General features: G+C 41.3%; 2 protein-coding genes and 1 long non-coding RNA gene across 3 annotated transcripts in view; 1 reads left to right on the top strand and 2 right to left on the bottom strand.

Moving 5' to 3' along the window:
• The window catches only part of evi5b (ecotropic viral integration site 5b), a 39,016-nt gene extending 28,458 nt beyond the window's left edge, over positions 1-10,558 (bottom strand). Inside the window, exons 1-2 of the mRNA XM_084354105.1 lie at positions 10,264-10,558; positions 3,190-3,422 (exon numbers count right to left, since the gene is read on the bottom strand). Coding sequence (XP_084210231.1) covers positions 3,190-3,341 — 152 coding nt within the window. The 5' untranslated portion in view covers positions 3,342-3,422; positions 10,264-10,558. The remainder of the gene's footprint in view (positions 1-3,189; positions 3,423-10,263) is intronic.
• A 2,945-nt stretch (positions 10,559-13,503) lies between these two features.
• LOC311258549 lies at positions 13,504-16,004 on the bottom strand. The gene is made up of 3 exons (XR_014622751.1): positions 15,844-16,004; positions 14,129-15,260; positions 13,504-13,669 (listed from the first exon to the last, which is right to left on the bottom strand). It is a non-coding gene; the product is annotated as an uncharacterized lncRNA (long non-coding RNA).
• Positions 16,005-16,734: 730 nt separating this feature from the next.
• On the top strand, positions 16,735-22,143 carry LOC311258774 (large ribosomal subunit protein uL18). The gene is made up of 8 exons (XM_084355351.1): positions 16,735-16,885; positions 17,385-17,454; positions 17,544-17,659; positions 17,991-18,125; positions 18,391-18,593; positions 20,538-20,715; positions 21,784-21,872; positions 21,996-22,143. Exons 1-8 carry the CDS (start codon positions 16,883-16,885, stop codon positions 22,093-22,095), a joined length of 894 nt encoding a protein of 297 aa, XP_084211477.1. The 5' UTR covers positions 16,735-16,882; the 3' UTR covers positions 22,096-22,143.
• The last annotated feature ends 413 nt before the right edge of the window (positions 22,144-22,556 follow it).

Here is a 22,556-nt window from a genome sequence, read left to right as displayed (position 1 = left end):
CAAACAATTAGACATTATCTTTCAAGAGTGTGGCTGATTTCAACATCATGACATCCAAGTTGTAGTTCGTTACAGCAGGAGAACAAGCTCAAATTACTCAATACTCGATACTCTACATCTTACCAAGATAAACTCATGATGAATTCCTCATGTCTCTGCTTTTTAGGAGCTCTGGAGTGATGGCATGCCAGATTTACAGATTGCAGCAGTCGGCGTGTAACTTCCTTGTCTGTGTGAGGCTACTGAACCTGTGCTCATGCCTTTTATCTGCTCTGTAGGGTACAAAGGCCTCAGCAAACACACAAACACTTGGTAAGCGAGTGCAGTGAAACATACACCCGAATACCAATGTCCTCCCTCATGTTGTTGCACCTGTCTTGTAAACAAAATGATAAGAACTGTGTGTTTGGTAGATATCAGTATGTTGCTATAGGGTGGTTTAGAAAGACGAGGCTGCGTTGTCAGTCAGAAGCAAAGCGTGGCAGCAGAGACATGTGTCTTCTGAAAGGGCCCAGCTGTGTGTTGGGGTGAAGGCAGGGGTCAAAGGGCAGGTGAACTATGAGCCCCTCGACAATACGACTTCTGTTCACCAGATGGGAGTCTGCTCAGAGCTTTATAAAGGACATAAGGGAGAAAATGAAATGTTTCCCTGGTTGGGTTTGATCTCCCTTAATGAGGGAAAGCATCACAACAAGTGTCACTTGGCATTCTGGAGCAGTGGCCATTGTGGGCGTAGCGATGAGTCACCATTCAACAGAGCTTTGCTGTCTTCTTCACCGGAGTTAACTGTGACACAATCCCGAACGCTGCACTGCATGCTCGGTTTCCATGCTGACACAGAGTGCACTAGCCATGGGTGAGAGTCACAACGGAGGAAGAATTCACTAAGTTGGCAAAAGAGGAGGCGTTACGTCATCCTCTAGCAGTCCTTTTAATCTGATGTGAACAATGAGCACACAGAGTACATCTTACTTTTCAAAGGACCTTTTCTGCTCAATGCGTGGCTTTTCTTACCACAAATGAGCAATAACCAAAAGTACCCTTCCTTTTGTAGTATACACAGTAAAACAAACACATCGTAAAGTTACATGAAAACCGCAAAACTGAGGAGCTCCAACAGTCCAACAAGTTCTGGATCCTGTTCCAAGAGGCAGGTTTATTGACTTATCTGCTCGACTTTCATGAGGAAAACCAGGAAACAGCTTCAATCTGGACCTGTTCTTGGTTTTACTTACTTACACACATCAGATTAGCCAGCAAGTAAGACCAATATTGTTTTGGTCTCTATAGCTAACCTTCCCATTCCTGACAACTGTACGGGGGGGTGAATTTGTATAAAGCTCACCTGTTCAAATGATATTAGGGCTCAAATTATGCACATGGCTTCTTTGAGTGAAAGATTGCCACTAGCCATCAGTAACTAGGCTCCATTCAGCCTGCCTAAGCTTCACCCACACTCCACCTTCTTGCCCATTTTTGGATTGGCCAGGAGTTAAGGTGGGGAGTCAGGGTTTGCCAAGATGGCGACAGCCTGAGCCACCACACTGAGCTTCACAATGGCTCTTCAGAAACCAATGGGTGAGGCTACAGAGACCACATTCATGTTTCACACGGCCTATGGTGAATACAGCCAACATGCAAGTACATCTGGCTTGACACGGTACAGAGTGAAATGCTGAGAAGAACAAAGAAAGCAGTCAAACTTCTCAACAATTTTAGATTTCTATAGGATATCGCTCTAAATACAGGGACTCTTAGCCAATGGAGGAGAGTCTCAAATGAGGATAGAGCCTAGTGAGCCACCCATCACACACACACATAGGGATAAACTACATTAAGGTTAGCAAGGGTGAGGTCAAACACCCTCCCTAAAAAGACAAACAAGCAAATGAGTGACTCAGTAATAGTACATCAAAACTGACTCACAGCTTTGCCTTTAATTGAGAAGCACATGATGACAAAAAAAAAAAGAGTACAAACCCATAAAGAACAAAAGCTTAAAATCTTTACTGATCAGTGAAACCAAAAATCCTCCAGAACCCGACAAACTGGAGACTACCACATTTCCTTCCATCGGTACTCTTTGCATTCTCCAGTTAGCTGGCAAGTCGCAACCTGTTGGACTTCACTCTCATGTCTCTGTGTAAATGAGGAGGGGGATGGTGGGGACGTGCACAATGACTCTCAAGCAGGAGAATAATATAAAAATAAAATAAACAAAGGTTTGAATACTTGAATGAATGAAAATGTAATCAAACAATAACCAAATCTTTATATAGCTTTATATGAAAGTTCTGAAAGATAAATCATTTTAGTGGTACGTAAGTATTAAAATTAATACTCAAATCAAGAAGAGTTGAAGAAATCAGGCACTGTACAGCTCTATCACATTTCTGAGCATGCTAATCTGTCTACTGGTGACAAGAACAAGCTGTACAGTGAAGTGAGTGGTGAGTATCCACTCTATCCTCCTCATGTGCACTCTGAGTGGCTTCCCTCAGGCCTTGCATTTAGGTTTTCATGGGCCAGGTCAAACCCGGTCAAACTCTTCAGCACGATTTATCATTTAGCTTCTTGTGGGTTGTTCATTTATTATTACGCTATAGCTTTTTTTGTAAAACATACATTTGTCTTGGGGAAGACACTTAGCAGGTCGCATGCTGCACCAGATACGAAGTAGCACATTTTTAAATGTATTTATTATTTAATCCAATCAGAAAAATACTTTGTATCAGATTGGATAATCATCCAGGGTGATAATCGGATGTCCCATCGTAGCTTACAGAACATACATGTAAATCTATGTATAATTTATGTTTACATGTACTTTTGATGCATAACTGCATTTAATATCAGATACGTCAGAGACTTTATTTTTTCGTATGGATGACTTTTACTTTCAATACAATACTTTATTAATCATGTTTTGACATTACGTTACTATGTTTGAAGAAAACTGCTAACCAGCGGCAGCCTCAAGTACCTCAGGATACTGATGATCTACAAAAACCAGAGGAAATATTCAACATGTCCCCACATATTTGAACGTTTAAAACATTTAAATCAGTCAGACGGTGTTCTCCTTCCCTGTGTAACTCCGTACACATGAAGAAAGTCTTCCCTCAACAGCCTCAAATCAACAACAGTTAAGCTGATGGCCAGGAGAAGCTTTAGACACAGTGAGCTTACCTGTTCTGCTCCTCGAGCTTGGCGAGCAGCTCCACATCGTCAGGACTGAGTTGCGCCGGTGAGGACGGCGAGAGGGCAGGCGAGGACAGAGATGTAGAAGAGGATGTGGTAGTGGTCTGCAGGGACGTGGGCGTGGCCACCTGACTAGCCATCTGACTGACCGTGTGGGACACCGAGTTCTTCACCCATGAGAGAGTAGAACTCAGCTTACCAGCAACCTTGTCTGTCGCCACCTGCAGAGGATGGAGAGCACCTCTTAAATCTGTAATAGCATCAAAGTAATACAACTTTATGTTTAGCAAACAGGCTGAAGTGAAGAGATTCAGTCTCTTCATAGGACAAACAACTTCTTAACTCCTCTCCCTGTCATTTACCTGAAGCTTAACTTGTTAACACTGATCAACAATTGTGAAATTGGCAACCGATTCTTGGGCTTGGGTTGCCAACAGTGCAACTAATAGAAATTAGGAACAGCAAACACGAAGCATGCACCCTAAATAAATGAACTGTTAATGTTTGTTGCATTAGTGATATTTAAATATTGCTGTTACATTTTTATTTACATCACATTTTCATTTTCAAGCTGTTGTTTGACTGCACAGTATCTTAATTACTCAAAACATAAAAGGTGACTAAAATTTTCATTCTCAGCAACCAAAAGCTGAAGCCCAGTTGCCAGCCTGTAAAACACTTTGAATACTTGATTCTGAATACTACTACTTGAATACTTCATTATATCCCAATTATCAGTTTTGTCAGAGCTGCACTGGGTACACAGAGCCAGCAGTCAGTATCGTCTGGATCGACACAGCTGCTTAGTTTTCAAACTCAGCATCAGCAAATGAATTTGTTCAGTTCAGTTTCCACAATCAGTACTGTAAATGGCTTGCTCATTTCCCAGTAAAAATAGTCACATGTAATATTTCATTTTAACTGGGGAAAACACCACCACAATGAATCACAGCAGATTCTGTTACAATAACCATCATTATTTGTCAAGGCAGGAAGTAAAATTTTATTACTGAGATATTACTGGCAACAGCATGAGCAGCAATACCAATATTTCTCAAGGTCTTGTTCTGAAGTTAGAAATTCGAAATATCGTGACAACAGCGTACTCTGATCAGTGCTCAGCAATGGCTAGTCTACAAAAAGAGAGACCATAAAGACGATAAGTACTTGTTGCATATTAATGATGATTTCCTAATAAGGCCAAGTCAAAAACAAAAGCAACTGAACTGATATAAATTCCTACCTGCTATTCCAAACAATCCAAAATCATTGTTTTCAAGCTGCTACCACACTCTGTATTCATCAAGAGAAAACCACAAAACGAAAAATGTATTAAACGGACATGTCGGTAGCACGTTCTATCCTTAAGGTAATCCAATCTTCTGAACCTTTGACCGACTTAATTACACACTGCTCTGAAGTCATATGCTGATCATACTGTCAGGAAGGGTCAAAGTGCTCCAGGCTTCTCTAAGTCTCCTGCTGAAATCAGTGTAACACAGGAAGTGGATCTCTGCACTCAGCAAAAAAAAAACTTTCTTAAATTCCCCTCACACCTGAGAACAAAAAAACGTATGAGCATTCAGTTTCACGGCGGCAGGAAGTCTGGACCCTGCCACCAGGCAGGAAACAAATCATTTCATGCATCGTAGCCTGTATAAAATGATGAGTCATTTCTCCGAGTATCAGGTCATACAGGCAAAAGACATAAAGGAGAAGGAGAGCAAAACAAAGGAGGTGGGGAAAGAGACTGTGGTGAGTGTGGTGACAGGACTGTGCTACAGTACAGGCTGAAAATATGTTACCTAAGCTTCTTTTATCCTCCTGCACACAGACAGAAACTCTTAGTGACTTTACCGATACCACACAACACAGAGATGGACCTACATTTAACATTATTGTTGATCGTCTTTAACCTCCTGTTATTTCATGATTGAATATGATATTATTGTGCTTTGAACACTTGAAAGCAAACGCAGGCTAAAATGCCAACAGGTGGATCGGAAAAGACATCAGATACACACCTTATAATGGCTTATACTACTGTGCAGTTTAGTGGAATGAACATCAGTTCAACATGGGATTTTCCCCATGGGCAGATATATGTGTGTCATTACACTGGAGACCTTGAAGTTCATTAGGGGAAATTCAAGTGTACAACTAAGAACTTATAATTATTTCATTGTCTATAAATCTGTCGATCACTTTCTTGATTAGTCAATTAGTTGTTTGGCCTATAAAATGTCAGAAAATTGTGAAATTGAATCAAATAATTTTGTCCTTTTTGTCCTCAACAAATGGCTCAAATCAATTCATCGATTATCAAAATAGATCAGAATAATGAAGCTCTGATGAAATCCTTCTCTCTATCCTCACATTTCCAGTCTGCATCTTCACTGTGACCTATCCACTGTAATAAAGGCAAAAATGCGCCCCGTGACAATCCAAAGTTAAAGAAGCAAAGCTACTGTTTCTTACATTACACGTTCCACCTCAGGGGTTTTTAGGTATTACCTGTGCCAAGTCTATTCTGAAATGGAGAGAAACAGGAAGTTGCTACACCTAACCTTTACTGTTATCCTAACAACACCCTGTTCCTGAGCTGCCACTGTGGTGAGGGGGGGGGGCATATTTACTGACTGTCATCAACAATATGACATTACAGCTAAACCAACAGATTCTTATCCTGTAGATCCGACACGCCGGCTGCATTAAATCACCATAATGGATGATAACCATGTCTACAAGAAGACAACACTCACTGTGTAGCACGAATATGATACAAGCAACTACAGAATAAGTGCACCAGTGTACATGTAGATTTTGTTAAAAGTAAAATACACTTTTTCCAATGATTCTCTTACTACGTTATACCAAGAATTCAAAAGAAGAGAAGGCAGTGAGCTGGACAGAATAACAGTAATTGTTCACCATAGATCACTGTAATTGTATTGTAGGACGTTACCACATATGTTTACACTTAAAGAACTAAGTAAGCCAAATGTATCCCAACATGTTTTCTTACACATCAACTGCTGCAACAGACAATTAAAATAGTGATTAATCTGATACCATTATATAGGAATAGATCTTCATAACTTTTATTCTTTTCCACACGACGCAGCACACTGCTCACACAAACAGTGATTCAACAATAATAGGTGTGAAAATGTAGGTTATATTTACCCACTCAGACTGGCATTAACAAAAATAACAGGATCCGCAGCCCGTCGCAGACGTATCCTTATCCTGCGCAGGATAACAATATCACATGGTTGTGTGCAGCGCAAACTGACTCAGACGTTGATCAGCACATTTTCCACATCAACAGCAGAAAAGTAAAAGCATATAGCTCAACTGATAAACAGACATTTAATTAGTTTATAATAAAAAGGATTCAACAAAATCGCAATGTGACTAAATTCACCTGAATAGAACAATAAATATGAGACATCTAATCTTCCTGACAGCAAAGTTAATCCACTTACAGATAACTGCAATCCACTCAGTTTATTAGATTTAAAGGAAGTCATAAATTAACTACATAGGAAGAGAATCAACATTTTGTTTGGTTTGTATCTTACATGAACGTTTCTCTTCACCCTACACAAGTCTTTTTTTTGCCTCACTGAGCCCAGCTACCATTGTGTCTGTACTCTCTCTCTCTGAAAGCAAAGAAGAGGATGTAAAGCCACGAGGTTTCTTCACAGACTGACTCCAAATGTGGGGGATGCCATGCTCAACTAACAGGGCAGAGAAAATGTAGACTAAACACCATATCGAACCAAGTCATGTGCGCCGTTCTTATCAGCTCAGATCGATGATGAACCTTATTGGACAAAAAAAACATTGTGCCATCATGTTGCTTTCTAAGCAGACGAAAAACAATCTGAATGGAGCAAAAATATGAGCAGACCTAAACTTTAATCAGCTCAGTCAGGACAAGGGGAGGCCATGCTTTGAGAGATGCCAATATCCAGGTGGCCTTAGAAGACATTCCTGCTAGCAGGCCCAGCCAACTGAAGCCCTATAAATCCTGGATACAGAGATTGTTTCTGCTTTTGTTTGCCAGAGAACTCAAAAGGGGCCCTGAGATGCAGCGCGCATAGCTAATGAAACCCACAGCAAGGCAAGAAGAAAGCCTCAGCGAAATAACTTCAAGACGATTGGGGAACTGAGAAACAACAAAGGCAGAACACAGGGGCATTTTCTTTCTCCTAATTTAAACTACACAGCACACAGCACCCAGCAGATACCTCGCAGTGCTGTAAAACGCACGGGGCAAAAAGACCGTCAACAGAAACTACAAGATTCTGTCCATGTGGTCTTTACAGCCGTCATCTGATGTGAAAATAAGACTAATTTTCTCTTGCTTTTCACCTTCACTCCTCTTTCATCACATGCCATTTTCTAGACTGTGAATAAGAACAAAATCGTCTGGCCCAGCAGGAAGGAGCACGGCTATCTTCAGGGGGGGAAATGCGGTCCATGTGCTGTGTGAGGGTATTAAAACACAGGCACGACTTACAATAACACACTCACACTGAGGTAGAAAGGCCTTTCACTTCACACACAGAGGGAAGCTCAGATTTTCCCAGTGTACAATCAGCATTTGAATGCTCTAGCCTCGGGCTATTCTTCCTTATTCAGCAACATAATGGGAGCTACGACCACCAGCTAATATATTACACTGCAAAACGTAGCCTTACAGTAGTTTAGGACATTAAATGTTTCAATCAATAACACCAAGATAAAAATCTCAGACTTGGCTGGTTTATTCTGTAGTTAATCTTAAACACCAACTACTGAGCAGTCTGTGAAAGTGTGTGTTCTCTGTTGTATACATCAGTGACTGACATAAGGTCTTCCACAGGCTGCTTCTACACCCCTGAGATATGTCCATAGGTGGTATTATATACAAAAGTTCACTCCTTTCATACAAAAGTTCATCCCTTTCTTTGACAGATGTCACTACACCTTCTTAAAGGAAAAGTTCACCCGAAAATGAAAATTCAGTCATAAGACCATAAAGACTTACCCTGATGCCAGTGTGAAGTGGACCAAAAGTTTCATAGTCCACAAAGCATTTCTGGAGCTTCACAGCAAAACAGTGTTGCAGGATTTACCTTAACAACTGAAGTAGATGGGGACTCGTTTTAAAAAAATTGTAAACTGGTTCCATACAGCTTGTCCGTCTTAAGCCAAGCCTCCGGAAGCCCTGAGACCGAAAGGGTTTAACTATGGTCTTCTAGAGACTTTGGTTACACTGGACGAGCTGTATGGAGCCTAAAGACAAGTCCCCATCTACTTTAGGTATTTAGTTGAATGCTGCAACACTGTTTTGCTGCGAAGCTCCAGAAATGTTTGGTGGACTATGAAACTTCACACCACCATCAGCATGAGGTGAGAATTTTTGAGTGAACTATTTCCTTTCAAGTCACACTACTCTGATCTGAATGTGATTGTTTCTAAATTAGACAACTGAAAAGCAGATACAAAAAACAAGTGCACATGTCTACTAACTGCCTCAACCCAGAATATGTATACTAACTCCCGAATGTACAGCATGTTCCTCACGCTGTACTGAGGCAGGGGGTCAGAGTGAAGCTTGTGAAGCCGTCTGTCGTAACTACAACAAGTACCAACACGTGTATCCTCTGACAAGGCACATCTGGTATCGCAGATGCAACTTGCTGACTGACAAAAAAGTGAAGAGTTGTTCGGTGTTAATTACAGAAGTAAGACTTAAGCCTCGATCATAGAAGCGACACTCAACCTGTGACTGAATCCTGAAAGTATCCTGAAATGTATTAACCAGGTTTGACGAGGTCACTACTTGGCAGCGGAGTATTGAAAGTGAATGCATTTAAAAGGCACTTGTACTTTACTTGGGCATTTCCATTTGGGGAGAATTAACACATTAACAATGAACTGTTCTGCTCTCAGGAAAGTCCCATTCCCCACTGTGATAAATTAACACATATAAAAGGAGTACTACTGCTTTTGCCTTTGACTATTAATACTTGTCGGTGTTGTCGGCGCCTATATGCTACGGATAAATTGTTCATGTATGTGTTATTTTTTTATATGCCATCGACCTGCCAGGGACATCTGTTATGGTCTGGAGTAGTGGTTGTGTTATTGTACTTTTCTGTGCTTATGTGTTGTGTGTTTTTTTTTTTAATGCCATCAACCTGCCAGGGACTGCAGTTGAAAATGAGCCTGTATGACTAAATCCCACATCTAATATTCCCAGTTTAATGCTTGAACATGCTGCGAGATACAAGTCATGATCACCAGGACTTCCACAGCAGCATCGGCCTACTTTGTGCTTTTTCCTTAAACACTATCCTCACATGTATTATTCAGCCTGACAGTCATTAAGGAGTGCTTTCCATAGCTTTTTTAAAAAGGTGTTCAACTTTGGTGTGCTCCACTGTATCTCTGGCCACAGAGCTGTGTTGTGGTTGCAAGTCACTCCCCTGCAGTCTGAGTTAAAGATATCCTCGGCGTCTTTAAATACTTTGCTTGTGCTCTCACATATCAAAACACATTTTAGTTCACAGGCAGTCAACTTCAACAAAAGGAGAAGTCTCTGTTTCTTTAATGGCTCGCTGGTGTTGTGAGCCGAAATGGAGATGTGGCATCAAATGCAACAGTATGAGAGTACAGTATCTCGTGCTCGACGATGCTAACAGTAGCGCTACATAGTTAGATTAACTCTACATTAGCAAGCAGGAGGAAAAAAAAAATCTCACATCTAACATTAAATTATGTTTTGTTTCCAGGCGATAGCTCGAGTCCTTAGCGACCAAAGTAACCAACTTCCACTTAACATGTAGTGACAGCACTAACGAGAAGGGATTCAAGCTAACATTGCTGCTAGCTGTGTTAAAAAGTTCCGTGCTAACACAGTGTGCGTTTAAAATTTGATGTCATTTCACTCACTTGTGCGGACACGGTCATAATTAGCAGTCGTTTTTCATGACTAACTGCTCATTCCAGCAATTAGACAGAGCCCGAAAGAGAAAAAAAAACACACCACACAAGGACATCCTTTACCTTGAAGCGTTTTCAACCAGCCGCACCAAACGTCGTCCGCTTCCCATGCACGAAAGTATGTAGTCCGACCGTTACAAGAAAACGACTGTTTTTCGGACACTTTAACCGAATACATGAGCTATATTTTCCAAGTTAGCATAGCTAGGTTCCCAGTAGAAAAGCTAGCCCAGCGTAGAGTTAGCTAGTTCCCATTGACTCCTCGCTGGGTTCAGCCCATGCAGCCGTGTAATACGTGGACACAAATGTCTGCGGGGCTCGGACAGACGGCGGCGGCCTACCAAATGTTTACATCGCACAGCGCATGCGCCGGCGGCTCCCACCCGACACAACACTGCCACCAAGTGTTCGTGGTGATGAACTGCACCTCACAGGTCTTTACATTCACCCAGGGAGAGGGACCACTGTGTTTACAGAAGTACAATTAGTCTTCACTACATTTATTTAATATTTTTAGTTTACTAGTGACTTTGCAGATTAGATTACGTGCTACATCAGAGCCAAAGTAGCATATTTAAAAAATACATTTTATTTTTCAGTACTCAGATATAGAAAAAAATTCTGAAAAATAATGAATATTGGATCCCATTATCCTCCAGGCCAGTAATCGGTCAACCCATAGTGTACATACATACTGTACGTGTGAATATATGTATAATATACTATCTCTTGTTCTTTTGATACTTAAGTACATTTACTATCAGGTACTTTAAGACTTTTACTCAAGTATGGGTGGGTGACTTTCACTTTTACCAAAGCATGTCGTAGGGTACATTTCACAACACTGCACTCAAGTAAAGTACAAGAACCTCAGACTAGTACTTAAGAACCACGGCTGTCTAACACTTGTGGCGCAATGGCTTTAATACACAGCAATTAGCAATCCTGGTCCATCCTGGCTGCACCATAACAGCATCACCGAAGGCTACTCTGTAATATTTGCCTTATGGTGCTAGTGGAGGACCATACTGTGTCGAATGTAGTTAAAACAGATTTACTGGTATTAGAACATTTTAACAAACCCTAACAGGAACTCTTTCCACCTTTTAGAGGACTGCTTGGCATGTTATTGTGGGTATCAAGGGATGACATCAATTAAGATGAATAGGTGTATTTATTCTACACTGTAGGGATGCAGGTATTTAAAGTATCATCATAATAATCTTACCTTTTCAGACATTTTACACTTTTATACTCAATTTTAAGCTTATTTAAAATCCCTGATTACCTCAACACATTATTAAGATTTGACAGCACTGTCAGAACAATGGAGTAAACCATATCATATACTGTGTTCAGGAAACAGGACGGTAAGAAAAAGGAGCATCCTCGACTCAGTCGGATTGTTTTTTTCATTCTCTCACCATGTATATGACGATATATCACTTCACTTTGAGATTTTATTCAGCTTTGTAACAGTGAAGTTGTTAGAATGTACCAAGGCGTTAAGTTTAAACCCAGCTCACTATGCGTGCTTCAGTCAAAGAAAGGAATCTCAAGCTTCCTGTGACTCTACATGTGCAGTGCTTATCTTATCTGCATCTGATCCTGAATAACTCACCAGAGGTTCATTGCTGAGAGAAAGCTTTCTTCTGTTTGAGCAGATTGGAGGTCAGAACGCTGTTGTTTCAATGCTCTCTCATTTGTGGCATGTTGTCTTCATAGTAGAATCATAAAGTATCTTTAATCCATCCGTAAAAAAATAAGCTGTTTTCGCTTTGTGGTTAGTCCTCACAAAAAAACAAAAAACAATAAAAATCCAAATAAATATACAACAAAAATAAGGTAAAATGGACTATGTTGAGCTAGAAACTGACTCGAAGCAGCACCTGGCTTTCACTGTACGGGAGCAGTCAATAGAAACTGACAGTGAAGTAACCACATCAGAGCAGAAGTTCAATGATGAAAATGTGACTAAGCAGACAGCCTCGATTCACATACCAACCAGCCAGAAAACCTACTTTTCAGGTTTCACATGGGAGCAGTGACGCATATCTACTGTTGTTTGTTAGACACTCCCCTACTCATCGAAGCAGCTGACGTTACAGGCCATTCAATCTGTTACACTGACAGAAACATCACATTCCAGTCTGTCAGATATAAATAACCAGAGAGCTGTGAACACACAATGAACCCGGAAAGTCTCCGTGATGAGGCAGTTTGTGAAGAAGTCGGCCGTAAAAGACTAAAATGTAATGAAAATCAAAGTCTTATGATTAGAAAGTGACCATTAGTTTTATGTTTTGTTTAATAATTCCACATTGATGATCAGTGCTACAATAGCTGTGTGTTAGGATCATTATGTGGCAGGTGCATCAGGTTGACTCACTGACGCTGGTATTGTTTGCTGTCACACCCATATCGCCACAGACATCCGGCTGTCTGCACCATCCAGTCTGATGAATGGCTAAATATTGATGACTACTTATATAATTCATCTGTTCTGAAACGCTGGACTTCTGTGTAGGTAATACCAAACAATTTCTAATTTCCACTTTATCTATTCAGAAATGGGGAAAATGCATTGTTTATAGTCTGACCATATTTCTGAGGTCATTTCATGGAGTTTTAATTTAACTAGCCTAGAGGTGGTAGATTTGTTTTCAAAAGATATGAAGAGTTTATTTGCAAAAACAAACATTCTTAATTAAAACAACCCAACACCAGATTGATTGATATCCCTGTCGTACACAATTAAAAACATGTGATGCCTCCCGACTGCCCAGTAGGTCCCTGCAAAGTGGACTGAACTGGGTTTTCAGCCACGTTAAACCACTGGGAGGAGATCATGTTCAGCTCAAAGGGAAGATTACCCATCAGTTGGGTACCACTTGTGCTCAATCAAGCTTGGTTTTAACCAACATTATCAGTGTTTAATAAGTAGTTAAGTTATTTAAAAACACCAATGCTCAAATAACTTTTAATATTTCTCTGATATTCTAGAGAAACAATCTATCGTTGTCCTCTTAACTACTCCAGTATATTTGCTTGTAGCTTGACAGTGCTGACAACAGGGTGCAGGACACCTGGCATTAATTTCGTGTGCCATTCATAATTATTAAAGACGACATGATATAATCATTACGTAGTAGTTATTAGGAATTATACTGTTGGCTACATCTTGTCAAATCACATTTATTCACAAGTCAGATTTTCAACAGAATACGTTAAGGTAATGGTTTCAGTTTTTGTTTTATTATATATTCAATATTTCATTTCGGTGGTGTAAAATTTCCACAGTAGCAGGTATCCAAGGTATTCACGTTACTGGGGTAACGCACAGAATAAGTGATGACTGCCTTGGTGACGTTGCAGGTTGATCCGAATGGAGGAATTTTGTCTATGGAAGTTCCCTTAACTCACATTTCCTGCACAGGGAGCAGGAAGCAGGGTCTACTGTCGATGTTCACTGTGGAAAGAAAAAAAAAATAATAATAAAAATGGAGATATCTGCTTTTGCAACAATCTCTTCATATATTCCTGAACCTGATATTACAGGGTGGGTTCACAAGACTGAATATTTTCCCACGTATAATTATTCATATCTGACCATGGAGCTAGTTTTATTTGCAAATGTTTTGGCATCGCTCACTAACGTGCCATGCTTCATGTCACAAGAAGAGTGTTACTATTCAATTGGGTTAAAGCAACAGAAAGGGAAAGAAGTGAAGGCTGGATTAAATTTGGGTTGGGTGATACAATAATATACTGTGAGACCAAATGTTATACCATGATGGCTGTCTCTTTAAAATCTCTGTCTTTTTAAGGATAAGTATGAAGCCATATCTAGATCCAAACTGCTAGCCAGAAAACCTGAAATCTGAGAAGCCCTGAACGTTTGATGGGTGGGTGGAGGTTCAGGACTCACCTGTCTTCTAGAAAGTGGTAGTGGAGGAGTCGCTGCATTTTGCGTGCAGAGGCTGTGGGTGGAGGTTCAGTTTAAAGCTTTCTGTTACAGCCTGGGAATGGGAAGCATTGATGCAGGGTGCTGGAGGAGGCTATGGGTGGAGGTTCAGGCTGCAGTTGTCTGCTCAAATCTGAAGGTGAAAACTGCAATGCAAGTTGGTGGCAGAAGCTGTGAGTGGAGGTTAAGGCTGCAATGTGGAGGTGGAGGCAGCAGCTGCAGGTACAGCGATGAACGTTGCTGGCACAGGCTGTGGGTGGAGGTTCAGGTTGCTGCTTTCTTTCACAATCTGGAAGTGGAAGGAGCGTTTCAGGTTGCTGAATAGGGGTGGAGCTTAAGGCTGCTGATGTCTGCTTAAATGACGAGGTGGAGGTGGAAGCTGCAGGTACAGCGATGAGCGTTGCTGGCATATGCTGTGGGCGGAGGTTCAGGTTGCAGTTGTCTGCTGGAATCTGGAGGTGGAGGCAACGCTGCAATTTGTGAGCAGGAACTGTGGATGGAGGTTTAAATTGCAGTTTTCTGTTGAAATCTTAAGGTGGAGGCAGAAGCTGCAGGTGTAGAGATGTAGGTAACTGGCATATGCTGTGGGTGGAGGTTCAGGTTACAGATGGCTGTTGTAATCTGGAAGAGAAGGCAGTAATGCATGCTGGTGGTAGAATCTGTGGGTGGAGGGTCAGGCTGCAGATGTCTGCTCCGATCTAGAGTGGGGGTATCGCTACACATTGCAAGCAGAGGCTGTGGGTGGAGGCACGGGATGCAGCTGACTGTTAGAATCTGGAGGAGAGGGCAGCGATGCAGGTTGGTAGCAGAGGCTGTGGGTGGAGATTCAGGTTCAAGTCCTCTGCTAGAATCTGCAGGTGGGAGCAAAGCAGGTTACCAGACATTGGCTGCGGGTGGAGGTTCAGGTTGCAGTTCTCTGCGAGAGTCTTGAGGTGGAAGCAGCGATTCGAGTTGCTGGAGGAGGCTATGGGTGGAGGTTCAGACCAGAGATGCCTGCTTGAATATTGAGGTGGTGGTAGAAGCTGGTTGGCTGTTGGTGGAGGTTCAGGTTGCAGTTCTCTCCTAGAACCGGAGGTGGAGGCCACACAGCAGGTTGCTGGAGGTAAAAATGTGGAGGTTTAAGCAGAATTTCAACTAAAGCAGAATACCATGGAGTTTTGTTCTGTCACTCAAATATCCCTGGAAACAGACAGCAGAAAGGTGAGAAAATGGGTGTCTGGGACCGTACTGACCACGGTCCAGATAGTGGTAACCTGAATAAATATATTAATCTAGCAATATGCAACATGTAAGCACATGTATAGGTCTTAAAACCAGGGGTGTATTTAGTCACATTTGAGTAAAAGTAAAGATACTTTGTCTAAATATTACTTTGGCAAAAGTGAAAGTATAAGAAATGAATGTATATGCTAACCTAGACAAAAAATATCCATTACAGCCCTGCTTCGGCTTTTTGCATCATGACAGGTAATCTGTAATCTCCTACATTATTTATGACACACACGTCCCTGAGTGCTTGTGGTTTTTTGCAATTTATGTATCTGCATTTTTCACTTTAATGTATTGTCTGTACCGTCAGTGGTGGTGGAGGTGGATGTCATGGCAGAGCTGACTAGCAAACATTCCACAATAAAATATATTAAAAGCACCAGAAAACTTTCAAGGTGTTCAAATCTCACATTTTCCACGATGGAAGTTTGTTTCTTCTTCGTCATCAGTTTCAGTGAGCCTCTAGTCGTGGTGAGGAGTGAAGAAATCCACAATAGAAGCGTTCATCTGGAAGAAAACTTTTCTTGGCTGCTTGAGGTTTTGTTGTTGTTGCTGTTTATATGATGCTCTAACTAAAATGTTGCACCTGGAGACGACGCATAGCAACCATGGAATCCCTCATGTCAACTTCCATCCAATCAGAATGCAGATCAATATCTAACCAGCCCACTGTATGTCTAATACGGGTTTTTGTTTCAGTTTGGATATTTTGGGATGTCAATATTAGAAAATAATTAAATATGAATGTAGTAGGCATACACTAATTATAATATTACAATCAATAATAATGTATCATAATAACGTGCTCAACTTGTCATTTATCTCATCATAATCATAATTTATTTTAGTAGCTTATACATTTGTTTGTTAACTGGAGTTATTTAATTTTCATGAAGTTATTTAATTTTCTTTGGGTAACCAGGTTTTTGCATTTAAAAAATAAATGTAATTATATATTTACTTATTTCTTCTTCTTCTCTCTCTTCCTTTTTTTGTGATTTTGCCTGTTTTATCACTTTTATTTCTTTTCACTTGACTCATATTGACTTTTTGTGTTTTAACACATTCTGGTCCGCCCTCTTGTAATAACTCATCCTAGGCTAGACTTCCTTGTGTTTGGCTTGACTGGTATTTGTTCTGTAATATTGTCTTCCTGAGTTTCCTGCTTTTGCTTGATTGTCAAAGCACTTTGTAAACTCTGTTTTTAAAGGTGCTATATAAATAAAGTTTATGATGTATATATGTATATTGTTATTCAGGTGAATTGCCGCCCCGGCTCGCTAGGGGGCAGCGTGGTAAATCCTCTGCAGCATGGCGTCTCTGCGGCTCATCCTGTGACACGCTATTTACCGCGCATGCGCATGGAAACCTTCCTTTTTCCAGTGCAGCGGAGTCAAGCCCCAGTCTTTGGCTCCGGGCTCCTTCTTAAGGAGACAAAAAGACTGCAAAATGGTTTGTAATTCGTCCCAATATGTGCCTACATGTGTACTTAAGACATACAACTAGTGCTGTGCGGTGTCATACGTTTAAAAACATGTTGCTGATGCTCAGATGAAGTTAGATTATGTCCGGCTAACGCTTACCCGGGTCTGCTTAAACGTGGCCTAATGGCTGCCTTCCCAAACTCACAGCTTCCTTTTGTCCGCAGTCTGCTTTGTTGTGAAATGTTAATTAGCATGTGTCCTGTGAGTATGTAAATTCACATCCCCTGAATTTCCTTTTGATATAGTTAACAATCAGCCTGTTTCCTGATTGTCAACCCTGCTTAGCTATCATGCTAACTGTCGTTCATTCCCATTGGCCCAGCTTGCTAATGTTAGCCGTGGCTAACGTTACCCAGTGACAGCTCAACTAATACAAGACATCAACGCAGTAAACTAACGTGGAGTTAGTTTTTGGTATATAAAACGTGAAGACTCTGATCCTGAGTCGGTTCATTTGTCTCTTGCAGGGTTTTGTTAAAGTGGTGAAGAACAAGGCCTACTTCAAGAGGTACCAGGTCAAATTCAGGAGGAGGAGAGGTGAGGCACCCTGATCTGTCGTCTTCCTCCTCATGTTGAAGTTATTTTAAGTATCTTTTCTTTAAGTGACTGAAGTGTTTTCCTTCCAGAGGGAAAGACTGACTTCTTTGCTCGTAAGCGCCTGGTCGTTCAAGATAAGAACAAGTACAACACACCCAAGTACCGGATGATTGTCCGCTTCTCCAACAGGGACATCGTCTGCCAGGTGAGTGCACGCTGAGAGTGTCCTGTTTTTAGCTCAAGAGATGGGGCTCAGTATTTACTTGTCAACATCTTTGAACAGAGAGGGTTTATGTTTACAGTCATAGATCGACGTCAGTAATGAAACTGATTGCAAAATGCATTTTCTGACTAACTAAAAGCACAGTCTAATCCTACGCAGTTAAATCAAGATGTGGAAAGTTCAAACTACTCTTAGATGCAGCATGACATCAATCTGTGCTACTTTGCAAAGTGTGAATGTGAAAGTTTTGTTGTGTCAAAGATGTGAACAGTCAGTAATGAATATATGAACGTGTCATGACTTGTGATTGCAGATCGCCTATGCCAAGATCGAGGGTGACATGATTGTGTGCGCGGCCTACTCACACGAGCTGCCGAAATACGGAATCGCTGTGGGTTTGACAAACTACGCAGCAGCCTACTGCACTGGTCTGCTGGCGGCCCGCAGAGTACGTATGAACTTGGTTGTATACACTGTTTCACTGCCTCATATTGACCCAGAATGTGAAGGGATTTGATTGATGAGTAGCCCGTGTTTCACCCAGGATAACCTCTTCAAAATAAGTTTTTAGCTGTACTTAGGTCCGTCTGAAATCAGAGTTTCCCTCCGGAAAATATAATGTGGTTTGCATAGCTGGACTCAAGCAAAGGATATAAAACTTGGTGGCTGCCAGATGTTCTCGAATCTCAAATGTCGCCATTCTCTTCCCTCAGCTCCTGAACAAGTTCGGCCTGGACAAGGTGTACGAAGGCCAGGTTGAGGTGACAGGCGACGAGTTCAACGTGGAGAGCATTGACGGTCAGCCAGGCGCTTTCACCTGCTACCTGGATGCCGGACTTGCCAGAACCACTACAGGCAACAAGGTGTTCGGTGCCCTGAAGGGAGCTGTCGATGGAGGCCTGTCCATCCCACACAGGTAACATGTCCCACTTCCTGTCACACACGGTGGATTTGAAATGCTGTGCTTGATGATGTGGGCTGCGTAAAGAAAACAAGGTCTTCATTCAAAAATGAGCTTTGCGTCATTTAGTAATAATTTTTTTTAGTTATATGGTTAATAAACACACATAGTGCTTGTCTTACACTAAGAAACACAGATGGCATCTGTGGCACGCCACAGCAGGGTAATCACAGGTGTTACCAATAACATTAATGATGTCTGCATTCAATTGAGGACGCTTGGATAGAGCAGCCATCATTAACGTTACTGGAACCTGTGCTTTTCCTATTGTGAGAACTCAATGTCAGCTGTGTAAAGGCCTATTCATGTAGACGATTTGTTAACCTCGTTTCTTCAGTGTTTTGTTTTTTTACTCTTAATTGGCGCTCGGAAGTGTGCAGGCTACCCGTCATCTCTGAAGTTTTGCAAATGGCACTGAAACAGTGAGGTGTGCAGTTGGCCTTGTAGTGTGGTGAATGCAGTTTTGAAATGAAACTGTTGCACTCGGTCTTATCCGTCATGTTGTGGTGTGAATGTAAATTTAGGCATGTGCCAAGACTTCTCGTGAGATATTGAACTATTGGTGTTATCTCCCCTCCCAGCTACTTAAACACTGATTTATTTTGCCTTTTTTGCATGAAGTATCTTTATGGGCTTTCAAGAAATCAGTTGTCTATTACAGGGATGCACCGATTGAAAAATTCTCAGCCAACACTTGTTTTTTTATTTACTTGTCCGATTTTGTTTGGGAAACAAATCTTCATAAGTATAAAGACAACTTAATTCAGACCTAAATTACACTATTTGAGCACAAATTCACACTTCTTTTTTTTTTTTAAAGTAACTGCTTCAAAATCCTTTAAGCCCCCTGACACTTCCTACTGAATAAGGACCTTGACAGTATTTACATAGCCTTACAAACCGGTGGCAGGGATGTCACTAGCCAGTACCTCATTAATGTGCCTCTGCAAATTCGATGCACCAGATAAACATCAGCCACTGATGTCATCTTATTGAAGGCCAATAAATCAGCGCATCCTCAGTCATTAGCTTACAGGTCATTCAGGCAGACAGCAATGTGATCAAACCCACAGTGATGGTGTCTCCCCAACCCCTGGCAGTCACACGGGGTAAACGAGCATTGCCGTTAGGGTTGGAAAATGTGATACTGATGTGTTAAAAATCCCATCTGCAGAGACAGGGATGAAGGGAGTTATATGAATGGGTCCAGCACAGGTTGACTGCTTTGGATTACGTTACCTGTTGTCTGGTTTCATCCGCCTCCTACATCCTGTCAGATGTGTCTCGTTGCAGTGAAAAATGGGAGACGAGTTTAATCGGATAAAAAGGCAAGGCTTGCATGTTTGCCACATCTGTTGGCCCCCTGTGTGCAGCTGATGTACCTACACTTACTTGCCGTACACTGATCTGATTTCTAAACTAGCAGATCTGAGGACGCCTTCAAAGAGTGAATCTATTGGAGGGCGCATTGAAAAGAAAACTATGCTAAAACATGCACTTCAAACACCTCGTTTGCATAGAAAATAAGAAATACATTTTGCATTTCTGATGCCGTGTACTGAATCTGTGTAGCCACAGGTGGACGCTCGTGTGTGTATTGACTTTATATTCTCAGCCAAATTAAAATGCAGTCAGTACAGTTTGTTTGAATTCATGAGTCAGTTGGAAACAGCAGCTGGCAGTTGACAAGGCTGCTTGCCTTTGTTTTCACATGCTGAGATCGAGTGGTTATGATATTGCATAAAAGATGGATTTTACGTGCCATAATGCCAAGCTGTGTTCACTGTGCCATGACATAAGGTCTGAAGTTTCTGCTTAGTGATTTTTAGTTCTGTAATGTTTGTTTTTTGAATCTGCTTGATATTTACCTTTTTTTTTTTTTTTTTCTTTGTCCCCCAGCACCAAGCGCTTCCCTGGTTATGATCCAGAGAGCAAGGAGTTCAACGCTGAGGTCCACCGCAAGCACATCATGGGCATCAACGTGTCCGAGTACATGAGCTACTTGATGGAGGAGGACGAGGATGCTTACAAAAAGCAGTTCTCCCGCTTCATCAAGAACGGCGTCACCCCTGATATGGCAAGTCCTCTGTTTTTTAGTAAACTGGCTTTCCACTCAGTTACATGGTACAAAAACAGTGAGTAGGCAGATGGTGTTATGGCTTGGCTTGTGTTCGAAGTGGTCTGGGACATGTATACAACGTGGCAGCCAGGAATTCAAGTAATTTTTTTGTTTTTCGGACTTGCTCTCGTGTGAACTTATTGGCTCATGAGCTAAGAGCTTCCAACTATGAGCTATCTGTCTCATTAGTGGCTAGTTTCACACATGGCCATTAGTAATCACTCGTGAGGGAGAGCTCGGTGTCATGGTGCAGTGGCCACATCGTTCACTCTGGGAAAATAAAAACGCCAAATTAAACTGAATTGTCAATGCTTGTTATACATGTGTCTTTTCTAATTTAAAGAAAAGACTTTAATTCAGACACAGTGCCCCTGTGTGATAGGGCAGTGACTCTTGTTGTCAAAGTAATTTATATTAATGACTCCAGGCTGGAGAGTATCATAATCCCAGTGACACAACAAATGTTGCATTTATAAATGCATGCAGGGCTTAGTGGCTTCAGTTTTGCGACAGTCCTGATCCTTCCCTCAACAGGATCAGTATTGCCTCTTTCAGATTTGCTTGACATGTCCTCAGAGTAGATGGATTATGCATCCCTTGAGCAGTCATATTTATCCCTGCTTTATTAATCACTACATAGTCGGGAGGGAATTTCGAGTGTTGGTGACACTTAAAATATTAGCTGCAAGCTACGCCGGCTGTTAGCAGGAGCAGGGCAGGGTGAAACGATCTAGAAAATACAGTTGCTTGGTTCAAGATTTGCACTTAACAGTCAATCGTGGGAAACATCTTAGAGTACCATTACATATGGACATGGTAAAACTGATGTGATGTGAGAAGGAAAATGATTGTAGAGTAGGAAAACTGATACGAAAGTAAAAAATACCTGGATCCTCTGAACTTATTTTGAAAAATGTTTTTAACAGTCTTAGCATGGCTAATGTGACTGTAAAACAAAACATGCTGAGAAATCAGATGTGCCGGTAAACCTTTGGACGGAAGTTTGACTGTTGATCTGTCTTTCAGATTGAGGAAATGTACAAAAAGGCTCACGCTTCCATTCGTGAGAACCCAGTCCACGAAAAGAAGCCCCCCAAAGAAATCAAGAAGAAGAGGTGAGAAATACTGACATCAAAATCTGACCTGTCTTTTTGAACCAATCCTGCACAGCAACTATGATACACCTATTATTAAATAAAAACCCTGCAAACGCTAATTGTGCTTGTTTTGTGACCTAGGTGGAACCGTGCCAAGCTTTCTCTGGCCCAGAGGAAAGACCGCGTCGCCCAGAAGAAGGCCAGCTTCCTCCGGGCTCAGGAACAAGAGGCTTCAGACTGAGGCGTTTGTCGGCTCAAAAATTTGTTCTAATAAATCTATTCAAAAAGAGTCAAATCCTCTTGTGTACTTTGTCAGTTGCACTTCATGGACTTAATTAGTGCCAGGAGCCTCTTGATCACTTATTAGTGATACCTAATACCTTATTTTTATGGGTTTTTATTTAATTTAACCCCTGAGTGGCACCATGGCTTATAGACTGTTCTGCTAGTCATACAAACAATGATTGATTACTGCAATTAAAGACTTTTTTTGCCATTTCTGCAAACAGACACAAAACTGAGTATTGTGCCAACGGTACCTGCTTTTTGTCAGTAAATGTGAATCAACAAGTTGACATACAAACTACAACACTGCACCGCAAAGGGTTAAAGATCCCCTACACACGAAGGCAAATCAAGAAATCTGTGTGGCAGTTTTTGCAGAAGAAAGTGTAATTACCATGTCAAATTACTGGCAACCTG

The sequence above is a fragment of the Pagrus pagrus genome, assembly GCF_965226575.1.
Source record: "Pagrus pagrus genome assembly, chromosome: 6".
NCBI lineage: Eukaryota > Metazoa > Chordata > Actinopteri > Spariformes > Sparidae > Pagrus > Pagrus pagrus.
Note: the sequence above shows the minus strand (reverse complement) of the source record. Positions and strands in the feature narration are given on the sequence as shown.